Below are 17,394 nucleotides of genomic sequence, written 5' to 3' on the forward strand. Positions count from 1 at the left end.
ACAGGCTGGCCTTCAGGGGTGGGGTGTAGGCCTTCAGGGAGGTGCAGACATTCAGGGTAGGGGGCCCTGGTGTAGAAGTACACGGAGGGAGGGAGGGAAGGGGTGGGGATTCAAATAGACGTGAATATGCCGGACTTTGGGAGGAAGAAATAATGGGTCTAAAAACAGAGGAGAGGGAGAGAGATGGTGGACAATGGGATTTAGGGATGAAAGGAACAGAAAGGGAGAAATGGTGGACCCTGGGGTGGTGGGGAAGGAGGGAGAGATGCTGGATGAAAGGGTAGTTAAAAAAGGTGGATCTGTGGAGGAAGACGAAAAAAAGAAAAGATGGCAGACCTCCGGGGGAGAGAAGGGAAACGGAAGGGGAGGACAGAGATGGCAGATGGATGGTTAGCATGGAGAAAGAAGAAAGAAGGAGACCCTGGCAAGCAAGTTATCAGAAGACAACCAGAGCCTGGGATCAACAAGATTTGAATAATGACCAGACAACAAAAAGGTAGAAAAACTAATTGTATTTTCTGTTTTGCAATTACAATATGTCAGATTTGAAATGTGTATCCTGCCAGAGCTGGTGTTACGTAAGCTAGGATTTAACAGAGAGGAAAAGTCTTTTTTGTTTCTTTATTTTGTTTACACCACTGCGCCAGTGTGGTTAGGAGAGGGCAAAGGGGGTGAAGAGGCAATAAAAGGGGTGAAGAAACTATAAAATAAACCCACCAGGATGTTTTAAAAAAACACACAATTGGGCAGGAAAATCGAATCGAAAAATCGATTCAATAGGCTGAATCGAATCGAATCAAAATTTTTTTTCCTGAATCGGGCAGCTCTACTATCCAGACCAAAGAAATCCAAAAGAGTGATTTTATTATTGATGACACAAAAAAGAGATTATGTCCTTACCTTGATAATATCTCTTCCAGTAGATAGATGAGACATTCTAGACATATGGGTTATCTCCTAATGGCTGCGTGCCATATGCAGAAGGAATCCACTATGGATTTTTTCCTGCGACTCTCCTCTACTTCACTGGGAGCTCTAGCATCACCTGCAGTTAGTATCCAAGCACCAAGAGCTCCAACACAGAACATGAAGTAGGATCACCAATGGGAACATTCTCAAGAATCAACTGTTCTTCTCAAAAAGGAACATTAGAATAACAAAGAGCCAACAGCCACCCACAGCATCAAAGGAGCTCAGAAGTACCCTTACATGCACTGTGAACATATTTACAGAATTCTTCAAGGCCCAAAAGGGCTGGCTGGCATCCAAGAAACAAACTTGGATAAGCATAAACAAAATGAGAAAAAAAAGGCAGGTGCAGGAATAACAGGGGCGGGAGTCTAGAATATCTCACCTATCTACTGGAAAAGATATTATCAAGGTAAGGACATAATCTCTTTTTCCAGTGCAATAGATGAGACATTCAAGATATGTAGGATGTACAAAAGCAGTCCCAAAAATCTAGGGGGAGGGATGACTGGGCAGACCCTCAAGACTGAAGGCCCCAAAGCAGAGTCCTGTCTTGCCGCCACATTCACTCTGTAAAATTTGGCAAACCTATGCAGAGTGGACCAAGTAGCTGCCCTACAATCTCCTCAAGGGAGATTGCCCTAGTCTCCAAATGCAAAAAAATTTATCTTTTTACTGTACTTCACCAAGACCTAAAAATGCAAAACTAAAGACGCTATGAAGGCAAAAAATGTCCACTTAGTTAAGAATCGCCAACCGTTTAATCAAACTTTAGCCTCTTCAGCCCAACAAGCAGTGGCATAGCAAGGGTGAGAGTTTCCAAAGGGCGCAGAATCCTTTTCGAGTGACATGGTTGATGTGAACAGACATGGATAATTATCTAAATGCACTCCCAATATTCTAATTGTAGGCGAGATAGGGTAGATGGTTCCTCTTAAGGTTATGGAGTGGATCGGAGAGTTGGAGGCTGTAGCTAAAAAGAATTTAGTTTTCTCTGGGTTAGCTTTAGCTTGAAATAAGTCATCCAGTTTTCCATTGTAGTAAGGATGGTGTCAAGTAAGTGTAATTCAGAGGGTGTCAAACTTGTGATTGGGAGGATGAGGGTGATGTCATCAGAATAACTATAGTGTGAGATGTTGAGATTGCTGAGCTGGTCTCCTAAGGATGCAAGAGAGATATTGAAGAGTATGGGTGATAGAGGGGAGCCCTGAAGGACACCACATTCACTATTCCATGGATTAGAGAAGGAGTCTATAATCTTAGCTTGATAGCTTTGAGATTTTAGGAAGCCTTTAAACCAGTTTAATACATCTAAGCATTGAAGTAAAAGGTCATGATCCACAAGATCAAAAGCACTGCTGAGGTCAAATTGGAGTATAAAAGCATTTTGACCTTTGCTCAGTATCTTGTATAGGTCGTTGATGAGAGATGCACAGTAAAAAATTTGACTCCTCTTATATAAACCTTTCACTTTTTTTCTTGCTCTACGCTCATTCTAGGCGATGTACCTGGTGCTTCAATGAGAGTAGATCTTTGTCAAACCATTTATCTATGGCGTTTATATCACCTTGGGTGCAAGGTGATATAAAGTGTGGGTGCTAAAGGTATAGAAGCCATCCATTATATGGTTAATGAATTTGTTGTCGTAGCTTGACCAGAAGGCAGACTCATCTAATTTTCCTCTGGATAGTATACTTTCCAGGCAGGCCTCTAAACCCCCCTCCTTTCGTACATCCCCTTAAATAGTTTTTCTTTTCTATCAGAAATTGTTATTTCCACTCCTCAATTTCATTTGAATGTCCTGTTTTCTGTCACCCCCAACCTATTTTATATTTTAGCCTTTTTATTTATGTACACCTACACCGCTTAGATAATATATCAATTTTTTTTTTTTTTTTTCAATGTAATATTTCTTTATTGAGCAAACACAACTACAACAAGAACAGCAGGAAGCAAACACTGAACCACAGGTCAGAGCAGCGTACAAACAAATCTGGTTATATATATCAAATTTTAATAAACTTGAAACATGACGACAGATGCCTGCTGCTATTGTGGAAATTCCTACCAAGGCTGCCTGTCAAAGAAGACACTGCTGCATCTCTGGGACTGATAAAGCTCCTCTAAACCTCTTGCGCAGGCTATTTAGATGCAGGGAGGCAAAATAGGGTAGGATTAAAGATTTGTTGCTTGATCATGTAATTGTTCATGTTGCAATTAGAGCACATGTGAGGTGGCATGTGTGAGTGAACTGATACATCAGAAAGCATCCTAGACCCGAGCTAAGGAAAAAGTGTTATATGTTTATCTATCTATCAATAAATGGTATCGGACGTTAGGCGCCTAACTTAATTTTTTTAATTGGATTAATCAGCGCTGATAATTGAAAGCACCCTTAAAAAAAACAACAACAAAAAAAAATTAAAAAAATTAATTTGCTAGTAGGCAGCTACCACTTTGAGGTAGGCATCTATACTGAGCAAACAACAAAGGGAGGAATCCAACAAAATCTGCAGTGTAGAAAGCAATCCAAAAACAAAAGAAAACTGCAGTCCAATGTACAAAGATGCAGGCTAAATTTATTTAAATCAAGGTCATAAATGTAGTTAATGTTACCACCTTGTAGCATACCAAGGGACCCGACACGGTCCGTGTTTCAGTAAACACAACTTCATCAGGGGTCCCAGGTGGATAAGGTTTCAAATAAAACTGCAAAACAAACACTTAGCCTGATGAAATCGCAGCAACGAACAGTGAGAAAAATCTCTTGAAGCTCGTTGCTACGATTTCATCAAGCTAAGTGTTTGTTTTGCGGTTTTATTTGAAACCTTATCCACCTGGGACCCCTGATGAAGTTGTGTTTACCGAAACACGGACCGTGTTGGGTCCCTTGGTATGCTACAAGGTGGTAACCTTAACTGCATTTATGACCTTGATTTAAATACATTTAACCTGCATCTTTGTACATTGGACTGCAGTTTTCTTTTGTTTTAGGCATCTATACTGAGGCAGCAAGTAGGTATGACTAAGGGCAGATTCGAGGCAGATTTTGGGCATGGATTGACTTAGGTGCCACCAGGCACCCATGTTAGGTAAACTCATTTAGGCCAAGAAAACACTGACCTAAAATGTCAGTGCACCTAAGATTCCACACTTAGACACAGCTAGGCCTGATTCTATACATGGTGTCTAGAGGATGATTGGCAACTACACCAAACGGCGCCTAGGAGTTAGACACCGTTTACAGAATCAGGGTCTCGGTGCAGAAGAATGCAAAGATATTCAAAATTCACAGAAAGCAAGCAGGGCAGCCTATCCTGCTGAATCAATCATTCCTTTAGAATTTGTTGGCATGAAGCAAATATGTTCTGTGTATCTGTGAGATGATTAGGTAAAATTCACACTGACTCCATCTCATGGAATCCAGGCGACTTAATTCAACCCACCTTTTCACAAACTTCTGGAAAGAGGAGAAGAGCAGGTAGTCTATTGCACTGAAATCTTGATCGGTTTCATTGAGGTGAAACTGCAGGAAGACCAGCTCCCTCTTCTGTACATCAGTGGGTCCTTCAACAATCAAGGCATATTTCTACAGAAAAACAGAAAGACGATTACTGGAATTGCTGCAAAATAAGAACACATGGAGAGCTTCAATTTTCTCCAATTCCCCTCTCTATACATCTTCCACAAAGGCAAAAATATTCATAGACCAAATTAGGAAATCTACACCCCCAGTCAGCAGGTCACAGGGAAACATGGACCAGTCAGTCAAATATACTCCCAGTTCCAGATATGATAGCACAGAGAACTGCCATAACTTTCAGAATATTCCAGTGATTGTGTATGCACTGAATCTAAATGCAGGCTAACTTTTTTATTCATCAAAATCCTTGAATATTGCATTATTCTGTTAATAGAATCCAGAGATAAGAAATATCACTGTTCATGAAATAAGGGAAATATTTTACTCTTGAGCACACTAGGCAATCAAGCCCCTCCTGTGGTAATGCATTCATTCCTAGGAGGCAAAGTATCCTATTGAGAATAAAAAACAAACAAACTGGAAATGTACATAAAATATGAACCTCAGAGCTAAATGTCTCCAACAGAACACAAATTCAAACAGCTTGCTCAATCATAAGTCAGAAAATCAAGATCTCAAAAATCTAATAGAAACATAGAAACATAGAAAGATGGCGGCAGATAAGGGCCATAGCCCATCAAGTCTGCCTACACCATTTACCCACCCTATTAAGTCTACTGACCCCTAAAGTACAATAATTATACTGTCACTCTACTGACCCGCTCATTCAAGTCCTAGTGACCCTATCCCTTGGCATGACCTCGTAGGGATCCCACATAGGTATCCCATTTGTTCTTGAAGTCTGGGATGCTGCGTGCCTCGACCACCTATACTGGAAGCTTGTTCCAATGCTCAATCACTCTCTCCGTGAAGAAGTACTTCCTGGCGTCTCCACGAAACTTCCCTCCCTTGAGTTTGAGCGGATGTCCTCTTGTGGTCGAGGGTCCCTTGAGAAGAAAGATATCCTCTTCCACCTCTACCCGTCCCGTGATGTACTTAAAAGTCTCAATCATGTCTCCCCTCTCCCTACGCTCTTCGAGAGTGTAGAGCTGCAATTTGCTCAATCTTTCTTCGTACGGGAGACCCTTTAGCCCCAAGACCAATGGCAAGAAACTCCACCCATAAAGAATATCTTAAAATGTGGAGGAAAAAAAAGCCATATAAGCCAGAACATTAACCCAGTAGTGAAAGTGTAACATACTTAATTACCATCCCCTTTAATAATAATAATAATAACTTTATTTTTGTATACCGCCATACCCAAGAAGTTCTAGGCGGTTCACATTTGTTTATCAAAAAAAATTACAAGTGGTTCACAACAATTGAACAATGTTAGAAGCGACAAAGTAGTCGAGGTTAGAGAGAGAAGGGAGTGTGTAGGTCAGGGGGGGGAGGATTGAGGTGGGTAGGCTGGGTAGAGAGGTGGAAGGGGAAACGAGGAGGTTGTGGTTCATTGGAGAGTGTTTTCACTATTACTTGAACCTCAGTGACACCACTCAATAGAATATAAAATGTTGGTGAAGGTTAAGCCTACATTATCTTGTAAGAAGCTGATTATTGGTTTTCTCTGTTTTAGGGGAAAAGCCTTGAAAAAGCCCTAGGCGAAACATGTCAGCAGTCACTAACCCCGACTCTGAAATCACAATTATTTGAAAGCTAAGGGCTCCTTTTACTATGGTGCGCTAGCGTTTTTAACGCACGCCCAAGATTAGCACGTGCTATAGCGCTCGCTAGCAGAAAAATTACCGATTGCTTAAAAAGAGGCGGTAGCGGCTAGCGCGCGGCATTTTAGCGTGCGCTATTCCGCGCATTAAGGCCCTAACGCACCTTTGTAAAAGGAGCCCTAAGTATTTATACTAAAGAAGACGTGAGAGCAACTATAATTAATTAGAAAAAAGTATATTCAATTAAAAATTATGTATATACTACATGAAGTGAGCCAATGACGATTGGGCACATAAAGCTTAAAGCAATGACAGGCTTGAGCTTTCAGTGGTGTCGCTGAGGTTCAAGTTAACAATGAAAGCACTAAAAGGGATGGCAATTAAGTATGTTTAAGAAGTTTATGGACATATTTATATTTATACATCGAACAAGGTAAGACTATCCCAGAGACAATTGAGCTAAAGAAATAAAATTGGAGTGTGATAGTAATGGCAGGTGGGGAGCTTGGAAGAAAGGGGATAGGGGTCCCTCCTTTATTCCTTTATTTTCCGCACTAGGCATGTCCAACACGGGCGCTGACCTTGCTGTCGCTGATGGGAATTCCCAAGCACTGCTAGCTGAGGATCTCCTCCAAAAGGTGGCCAGATGGCAGAACTCCCTTCTACCAAGCATGGCAGTCACGAGTCCCAGTGATATGCCAGCCTCTGTGGCTCAGGGCCTGCCAAGTTTGGTAAAAGGGAGTTTTGGCCACCTTTAGAGGAAGTCTTCAGCTGACAGAGCTTGGGACTCCTTATCCTAGAATAGAATATTTGTGTATAATTTATATTTACATTAAAGGCTCTGGCAGAGACCCATTTACAATGTATGTATTCTTCCCAATTAATATTTTTTTGTCGTAGCTTGAAGCTGTAACTTATTTGCCTGCCCAAAGATCACTGGTTGTAAATTTAGGTCCTTTTTGGATAGAACATTCATGTTTCATAATAATAATAATAATAATAATAATAACAACTTTATTCTTATATACCGCCAACAATCTTGCGACTTCTAGGCGGTTTACAATAAAAGAAACTGTAAATACAATAAAATAAAGAGAAACTTTACGTACAGCGAATTGAAGAGTATAGCAGTGAATATTTCGTACAACGAATTAAAGAGTATAGCAGTGTACATCTGATAACATTAATAATGTTAACGTCAGTTTGTGTGTTGCAAGGCCAGGAAGTGCCAAGTTGTTTACACAGAAGTAGAAATGTTCCGTAAGTTGAATAGAGTGTTCGTATTTAGTGATTAGGGGTTGGGGTTAACAGTTTGCAAGTTCAGGTATGTGGTGATGTTACGAGGGGGGTTGATGTTCCGGTTCGTTACCTAGGTATTTCAAGAATAGGTAAGTTTTTAGGTGTTTCCTGAATTCTTCATAGTTGTTTGTGTGCGCAATTAGTTTTCCTAGGTCTTTACCCCATATGGCTGCTTGATATGATAGCAGTTGTTGATGGTGTCTCTTATATTTGCACCCTCTAGCCGGTGGGGAGACAAATTTCATGTGTGTTTTTCTTTCATGTCTATTGGTTGGGAATGAGAAGAGGTCTGTGATGTATTTTGGGGCTAGACCATTTAATACTTTGAAGCAGTAAACAGCAGTCTTGGTTAGGCAATTACATCAATGGAGCCATCTTGACCTATGGCGCTTTTCGGAAAGAAATCTGTTTGACAGATTTATTTCCTAAACAGAAGTTATACTAAATTTAATAATTTTATGCTACTATTCTTGAGAAATATGTTGTACTTTTACTATTTGTATTTTGTAAATCGCTGATTGTCCAGTTCTCTTCAGTGTAAACTGCTTAGAAGTCGTAGGATTGTGGCAGTATAGAAGAATAAAGTTATGTTATATTAAATTAATAAAGTGCCTTTGCTTATGTTAATTGGGAAGAACATATACTGTACGTTGTAAATGGATCTCAGCTAGAGCCTCTAATGTACTTCAGTAGCATAATTAAATGAAATAACTACTCCTGAAGATTATGAATTCGGGCGAGGATGTAAGAGATTACTTGCAGGATGAAATGGATCTTAGCAAGGACATATGGGGATGAGTTAGATTTCTGCCCCTGTGCAACACTCTACTACAAATTCATATGTGCAAAGAGGAAAACCCAGGCCATGAAAAGCTTACTTAGTGGACCTGGCAAGGAATAGCAATTGCAAGTTAGAAATAGCAAAGATGTGAATATATTCACAGAGAGTATTCTTCCTACTGCTCAGTCTCCAATGGCTTTTTATCCCCAGACACTGCATCAACTGTCAAAATGAACATACTTTCACTTTCCAGGTGCCTTTTTCTCAGGCACTTTTCAGACACTGGCCCCTAATTGTTTTACAGCAGTGGTCTCAAACTCGCGGCCCGGGGGCCACATGCGGCCCACCAGGTACTACTTTGAGGCCCTTGGTATGTTTATCATAATCACAAAAGTAAAATAAAACAGTTTCTTGATCATATGTCTCTTTAGCTATAAATTACAATATTATTAAGACTTAGCTAAAAGGAAAGATTTATAAACTATAAAGAGTTTTACCTCATGCAAAATTTCCATTTCTTTAATAAGACATTAACTATTTTTCTGAGGCCCTCCAAGTACCTACAAATCCAAAATGTGGCCCTGCAAAGGGTTTGAGTTTGAGGCCACTGTTTTACAGTGTACTTTTGAAAATAATAAAGCGCACGAGTTGTTGCATTCTACTCCCTTACACTGCTCCTAGGAACGCTTCTGCTTAGGATTACCATATGGCTCCAGAAAAAGGAGAACGGATAGAGCCATCCGGGTTTTACTTCGATTGTTTTCAATGGAAGCAAAACCTGGATATCTCAATCCGTTCTCTTTTTTTTCTAGAGCCATATGGTAACCCTGCAGTTCTGCTAAAGGCGTGGGAAAATACTTGCGCTGCTCACGACACGCACAAAGTTTAGTTTAGGGCTCCTTTTACGAAGGCGCGCCAGGGCCTTAACGCGCGGAATAGTACGCGCTAAATTTCCCCGCGAACTAGCCGCTAATGTCTCCTTTTGAGCAGGCGTTAGATTTTCGGCTAGCTTGAACTAATCCAGTGCGTGCGCTAAAAACGCTAGCGTACCTTCGTAAAAGGAGCCCTTAGTTTCACAGTGCACAATTTTCAAATTAGCTGATTTCTGAATCTAGAATAGTACTCTGCCCGTGGATATGACTTGAGTTTCAAGTTCATTTAAAATTTAATATACCGCCGAATCAGCCTTCTAGGCTGTGTGCACTGTCTTAAAAACAACCTCATACTATATGTGAAAAGAAGACATTGCAGAAAGTAGGCAGGAGCTGGCAGTCACAGAGCAGCTTCATGCAGACAACATAAAGGATAATTCAACATATCAGGATACCGACCAAATCAAAATTAATGAAAATAAAGACTATTATGTTGAGAAACAATACACTGCCTAAACTTTCAATGAAAAATAATCTTTGGGTTTTTTTGGGGGGGGCTTCCTTCAAATGATATAATAAATATATATCCCTTCCCACCCACCCACCCTTTCATACAACATAAAGACAATCAAGAGTAACACAAATGATCAAGCCAAACAAAATTGCGATCAAATAATAAATTAAAGGCATATCCCTTCCCCCCTCCCACCCACCCATAAGAATATACGAATTGCCATCTCCGGATCAGACCCTAGGTAAATCAAGTCCGGCGATCCGCACACTGAGCAGGGTAATTGCACACAAGCGCACTCGTAGCTTTACTCTAGGTTTGTAAAAATGAATAATGAAATGATGCAAATGTTTATCCAAAAGCAAAAATATTATTTATTCATTATCAGATATGATTAATCATAAGGTTAGTTGCATTATGAAAATTATTACAACAGCCAAAAGCTGGCCTTGCTAGTAACAAATTCCAACGTTTTACCTAAATGACGACATTCCTTCGCTACAATCTAACTGGTCCAAATTATTTGCTTCCATATAAGGCTGGCTTCTATACCTTCATATGGGCGTGTCACAAAAGCATTCCTAAAAATTATATTCTTATACCTAAAAAGTTACATTCTCATATTAAGCTTACATATTTTATAAAGAAGAAATACATAGAGATATTGTAATGTACTCACAAAACTACTCAGCTTTTAAATCCTTTCCTGTTAAGATCAACCTGCATCTCTGTGCTGCAATTCATGTCCCTTTGTCTAACTGAAACTAGAGAGAGAAGGAGGGATTAAACCCCCCTCCCATCAGAGTTTCACAGAGTAGAAAAAGTTGCTTAAGGTCAGAGGTTAAATCCCAGATGTAATCCTCTTAGAATTTCTTCAGATTTCACATATATGAAATCAAAGTAAAATGTATTCTAATCTACACTTGTTACCTATAGCTACATAAGTAAATTCCTATTGTGTAGTTTTAATGACTTACTGACTTACTAAAGCTTAATTCTGTATCTATACATACAATGATACACATGTGGACTCGATTTGTCTTTCTCACTGCAAAATCAGGGCCACTTGGAATGTGAGGCAACCAGGTCAGAGGCCAACTCCTGTCTGCCATAACTTCCCTGAGGACTAGCCAAGTCCAGGCTGGACACTCTTCAGAACAAAGAAGCCTTATAAAACTTAAGCTTTGCCATCTGGGGTAAATTTGCTATGGTGCTTATCAATCACACTGATGTCCAAGTTTGCCTTCCTGTTCCTTCATTATGAAGTATGAGCAAGAACTGACTATGGTATAAACCAGTGCAGAGAGAGTGAAAATCACTTTATAAAGTATGCTCAGAAAAGTGAAACTCTGAAGAGGGGGTGAAAACCCTCTCTTAGGGTAAGAGTTTACCGTCCAGTCATTGCATATGTTGTTTAAATAATCACTCTCTGAGAACTGGTAAAAATTGTAAAAATTATCTTGATGCTTTCAAACTTGATAAATGTAAATTCTGAGTCTCTTAAGTACAATAAATCTCACTGGAATGCTGATGCACTTATCTTGTAGAATTAAACTTTTTAGGGGAGACCCCCCACAACGCCGCCGCGATCTGTATTAAGTGGGGGGGGCTCCCCAACAAAACCCCCCGTCGGAGCCCCTAAAAACAGTAATTTTCTTCGGCACGCGCCTCCGTCTTGCGCTCAGTTGTCGGCGCGCGCCTTTGTCTTCCGCGATTATGTCTATGAACCCTTCTTAAAAACACCAAGATTACCCTGCTGTCGTACATACATAGGTACACGATTCCATTCTTGTGGGCCGATGCAAGAAAACGTGCTTGTTCATGTCGGGACGGATATGGCAACGAAGGCAGAGGGGCTGGAATCGCTATGGGTCAAATTGCCGGGAAACAAGGGTGCAGGCATAAAACTGGGGCTGTACTATCGCCCACCTGGTACGCCGGAAGGAGTCGGACATGACTTGGAAGCTGAACTGAGACAGGAGTGCAGGACTGGAAGGGTAACAGTGATGGGGGACTTCAACTACCCGGGGATAGACTGGAGTACGGGTCACTCCAACTGTAATAGGGAAACAGGATTTGTAGAAGCTGTAAGGGACTGCTTCATGGAGCAACTGGTCAGGGAACCGACGCGAGGGAGGGCTACTCTTGACCTCATCCTGAACGGATTAGGGGGGCCTGCAAGAGGGGTAGAAGTGGGAGGACCACTAGGCAACAGTGACCACAACACGATCAGATTCACATTAGAAAGGGGGACACCCATAGTAAGGAGGACCGCAACAACTGCGCTCAACTTCAAGAAAGGGAACTATGTTGCTATGAGGGAAATGGTGGGGAGGAAGCTCAGAAACATCTTTAGGATGGAGACTGTGGAAAGCACCTGGACCCTATTCAGGGACACCCTGCAGGAAGCACAAAGAATGTACGTCCCCAGTTTCAGGAAAGGCTGCAAGAATAAGCGGTCAAAGGACCCGGTTTGGATCTCAACAGAAGTAAAGAGGGCAATAAATGATAAAAAAGTATCCTTCCGGAGATGGAAAAAGGACCCAACGGAGGAAAATCACCAGGCGCACAGGAAATGCCAAAAAGAATGCCACCGAGAGGTTAGAAAAGCAAAAGGGAAATACGAAGAGGGGCTGGCCAGGGAGGCGAAAAACTTCAAGGCATTCTTCAGTTACGTAAAGGGGAAACGACCAGCGAGAGAGGAGGTGGGGCCGTTGGACGATGGGGATAGGAAGGGAGTGATTAAGGAGGATAAAGAGGTAGCTGAGAGGTTGAACACATTCTTCTCGTCGGTTTTCACGAGAGAAGACACATCTAATATACCGGACTCAGAGGAGCTCATGAGTGGGGAACAGGCTGAAAAATTGGAACACATAGAGGTAAGTAAGGAGGATGTCCTCAAACAGATAGACAGGTTAAAATGCGGCAAATCACCAGGTCCGGACGGGATCCACCCAAGGGTTCTAAAGGAGCTAAGACAAGAAATAGCGGGCACAATCCAGCATGTTTGTAACCTATCCTTGAAAACTGGAGAGGTACCAGAGGACTGGAAATTGGCGAATGTCACACCTATCTTCAAGAAGGGATCGAGGGGTGACCCCGGGAACTACAGGCCGGTGAGCCTGACTTCAATTATAGGGAAGATGGTAGAAGCTATGATAAAGGACGGCATTTGCGAGCACATTGAGAGAAATGGCCTACTGAGAACAAGCCAGCACGGATTCTGTAAGGGAAGGTCGTGCTTAACGAACCTTCTGTACTTCTTTGAGGGAATAAGCAGTCGGGTGGACAATGGGGAACCCATAGACATCATTTACCTCGATTTTCAAAAGGCTTTCGACAAGGTGCCACATAAAAGGCTGCTTAGGAAACTGTGGAACCACGGGGTGGGAGGGGATGTGCACAGATGGATCGAGCACTGGTTGTCGGGTAGACTGCAGAGGGTCGGAGTAAAGGGCCAATATTCTGACTGGCGGGGAGTCACAAGCGGTGTGCCACAGGGATCGGTGCTGGGGCCGTTACTCTTCAACATATTTATCAATGACCTGGAAAAGGAAGCAAAGTGCGAGGTTATAAAATTTGCAGACGATACCAAACTGTGCGGCAGAGTTAGCTCCAGGGAGGAGTGTGAGGACCTGCAAAGGGACCTAGACAAGCTGGAAGACTGGGCAAACAAATGGCAAATGCGCTTTAACGTGGAAAAATGCAAGGTCATGCATATAGGGAAAAAGAACCCGTTATTCAACTACAAATTGGGAGAGGCATTGTTGGGAGAAAGCAGTCTTGAGAGAGACTTGGGTGTGCTGGTGGATCCATCACTGAAGCCATCTGCACAGTGCGCAGCGGCCTCAAAAAAAGCCAACAGGATGCTGGGCATCATAAAGAGGGGCATAACAACTAGGACGCGGGAAGTCATCATGCCACTGTATCGAGCGATGGTGCGTCCGCATCTGGAATACTGCGTTCAATATTGGTCGCCGTACCTCAAGAAAGACATGGAGGTACTTGAGAGAGTCCAAAGGAGAGCAACGAAACTGGTAAGAGGGCTGGAGCACTGCCGATATGCTGAGAGGTTGGATAGGCTGGGGCTCTTCTCTCTGGAAAAAAGGAGGCTCAGGGGTGATATGATAGAGACCTTCAAGATCATGAGGGGCATAGAGAGGGTGGATAGGGACAGATTCTTCAGGCTGAAGGGGACAACAGGTACGAGGGGGCATTCGGAGAAACTGAAGGGAGATAGGTTCAAAACGAATGCAAGAAAGTTTTTTTTCACCCAGAGGGTCGTGGACACTTGGAATGCGCTACCGGAGGAAGTGATTAGGCAGAGTACGGTACAGGGATTCAAACAGAGACTGGACGGATTCCTGAAGGATAAAAGGATCGTGGGATACTGAGAAAGCTAACCAGAAAATAAATATAGAATCCCAACCAGGTCGTGCATGTGCAAGACCGGAGGGCTAGGACTTTGATGGGAAGATAGGACTCAATAGGAAACCAAGGTGGCATGGGGGCCCCTTCTGGTGATTTAGACAGGTCATGACCTGTTTGGGCCGCCGCAGGAGCGGACTGCTGGGCAGGATGGACCTGTGGTCTGACCCGGCGGAGGCACTGCTTATGTTCTTATGTTCTTATGTAATGTTCAATCACACCTAACAGGGGGAACAAACAAGTCTGTGCGATGGATAGAGCGCAGCTTTGGTAATGGAACATAAAACTGAACAGTGTTCATTGGGCTTGCAGGTGCTTGGCCATGCATACACAAATAAACCAACACAAGCAATCTGTAACGTATACCGTCCTCCAATTTTAACCAGTATAACTTCACGCAATATTCTGTCACATGCTCAGTTCTCCCCCAACCGAAAAAGTGTACTTATTACCGAATTTTGCACGACCTGCAACACACATAATGAAGCTGCGGGTAAACCCAAAAGAACAAGATTGCAATAGTGGAGACACGATAGTACCATCGCCATCCTGCAAAAACAGTCTAAGCCTATCCAAAAGGCGCAGCCTGAAAAAGATCTTTTTTATTAGATTTTTATTAGACATGGATTTGAAATGTCAGCTTCGAGTCCACCAATACACCCAAAAACTTGAACTCCTCAGAAAACCTTACAGAGGTGTCCAATAGCTGAATGGAATCTACGAAAACACATTATTTTCGTTTTTTGTACATTCAACTTTAGCTGACTAACTTCCATCCATTCCTTCACTCCCATCATCACCATGAGAACATAAGAACATAAGAATTGCAGCTGCTGGGTCAGACCAGTGGTCCATCGTGCCCAGCAATCCGCTCAAGTGGCGGCCCTTAGGTCAAAGACCAGTGCCCTATTTGAGTCTAGCCTTACCTACATACATTCCGTTTCAGCAGGAACTTATCTAACCTTTTCTTGAATCCCTGGAGGGTGCTTTCCCGTATAACAGCCTCTGGAAGAGCATTCCAGAATTCTACCATTCTCTGGGTGAAGAACTTCCTTAAGTTTGTATGGAATCTATCCTCTTTTAACTTTAGAGAGTGCCTACTTGCAGCTGTTTCTCCACCTCTCTCATATTCCCATTAACTGGTATCCCCTTGTTCACAATCCAGTGCACTGACCACTAGGCCACTCCTGGAAGGCGCTTACTGTTATTGGGTACGCTAATAACACCTGATACTGTTACACAGCCTGGTTTCCCCTCTTATAGGGTTGGGAGGCGGACAGCATTCACTGGGGAATTAAGGATGGGTCAAGCGTTAATCTCTCCAGTGATCAGCAGGTCAGTAAAAGCACCTTTTTGTAACTGGTAACAGGTCTAGCTAAAGCATGTCTTCCTTTTTTGCCTTGGACTTTCTTCCTGTTCCACTGAAAGATGTATTTAAGTAGCTAGTGCTGCTGATGGCACCATAAGTACTTCTGAATATTGATCTGAGTGACTTATCCCAGGAAGTCTGCTTTAAAATAAAAGGGTTATCAGCAGTTGTCTTGATTCAAGGAACCAGCTGTAGCTTGGGAAAGCAAGTAATTAAATCCATGCCCCAGTGAGCTTACCGTGGACTGGTTTGTAAAAGGGTCTGTGTAGTTGATCCTCTGAGTTTTACACAGAATTTCTCCCGGCTCACCCGGGTGTTTCAGGGGTGGAATGTGATCATGGAAATGGTGTTTGCAGCTCAACAGTTCAGCTTTGCCTGGATAAAGTGCAATACCTGTGAGGGGAAAACCATACAGGTGAGAAATCCAGAAACTTTAAATACATGAACTTTGGGATCTTTTTATTAAGCTGCGGCAAAATGTGGCTTTAGCATGCCCTAACAAGGGTCTTTCCGTGTGCCAAGGCCATTTTAACACAGCCATAAAATGGCAGATTTTCTATTTTTTGTTTTACTGGCCACGTGCTAATATTGCCATTAACACACAGCCATTTTTAAAAATTACCACCTGAGCACTTACCGCCACTTACCGCGGTAAAGGATCACATGATATTCCTGTGCTAAGCAGTTAGCGTGTAGTACTGTAGATAACACAGAAATGCCCGCTCTCCACATGTGACATGCCCCATCAATAAAATCTGTAATACCCCGAAAATAAGACCTACCCCGAAAATAAGCCCTAGCATGATTTTCGGGGTAGGTCTTAATATAAGTCCTACCTCCAAAAATAAGCCCTAGATGTAGGCAGCCACGCTTTTCCCGTCCCGCCCCCGCCACACAGCAAAACCCCCGCTAACCCTCCATCGTTTCCTCCCAACCGATCCCCGCCAACTGCGATCATAAATACCTTGCTGCAGAGGAGCGTCGGGCCAGCAGCACTCACAGGCTGCTTTGTGGCCTTCTCACTGGGGCCTTCTGTGTACTGATGACATCATCAGTACACAGTGAGAAGGCCATGAAGCAGCCTGTGAGTGCTGCTGCCTCGACGCTCCTCTGCAGCAAGGTATTTATGATCGCGGTTGGTGGGGATCGGTTGGGAGGGAAGGGTTCTGCTGCACGAGGGAAGGGAGGGATGGAGGGATAGAAAGATGCTGCAGAAGGAAGGCACAAGGGGATGGGTGAGAGGGGAGGAAAGATGTTGCACATGTGGGTGAAAGCAAAGAGGAAGAATTGGGGTGAAGGAGAGGAAGGGGGAGATGATCATTTACATGAAAAAAATAAGCCCTACCCAAAAATAAGACGTCGTGCCTTTCTTGGGCCCCAAATGAATATAAGATACTATCTTATTTTCGGAGAAACACGGTATATATATATATATTTATTTTGTATCAATAAATTTTTATTGAAAAAGAAAACAATGCAGTATACAAATATCAACAATGCAAAGAACAACCCACCCCTATCAAATCTACCACACAAAGCCCATGTCCTACACCATTCGTGGGCCAACTCTACTTGTTCTGCACATAATAAACCACAGCAGAAAATAGCTGTAATATTTTTTAGCGCACACACATTTCAGAGTTACTGCAAGACTCCCCCTCTCCCATCTCTCCCAGCAGCACAAGCCTTTCAACAAGTCGTGCGTGGCTGCTTGAATCTTCTCCTCTGATGCAACTGGAAACAGAAAGTTGGGTCAGAAAAGAAGATTCAAGCAGCCGCGCGCAACTTGTTTAAAGGCTTGTGCCACTGGGAGAGAAGAAAAATGAAAATCGCCATGAAGATGAGGGGAAGGGAGGGAGGGAGATGCTTGGACAGCAACGGCTGGAAGGAGGGTGGGACTACTGGACCGCGTGTGTTC

General features: G+C 42.7%; 1 protein-coding gene across 1 annotated transcript in view; it reads right to left on the reverse strand.

Moving 5' to 3' along the window:
- PACC1 (proton activated chloride channel 1) overlaps positions 1-17,394 on the reverse strand; it is an 86,147-nt gene that overhangs the window by 20,629 nt on the left and 48,124 nt on the right. The window contains 2 exon segments of the mRNA XM_033939952.1: positions 4,416-4,558; positions 15,715-15,869. Coding sequence (XP_033795843.1) covers positions 4,416-4,558; positions 15,715-15,869 — 298 coding nt within the window.

This window comes from Geotrypetes seraphini, chromosome 3, assembly GCF_902459505.1.
Source record: "Geotrypetes seraphini chromosome 3, aGeoSer1.1, whole genome shotgun sequence".
Classification (NCBI taxonomy): domain Eukaryota; kingdom Metazoa; phylum Chordata; class Amphibia; order Gymnophiona; family Dermophiidae; genus Geotrypetes; species Geotrypetes seraphini.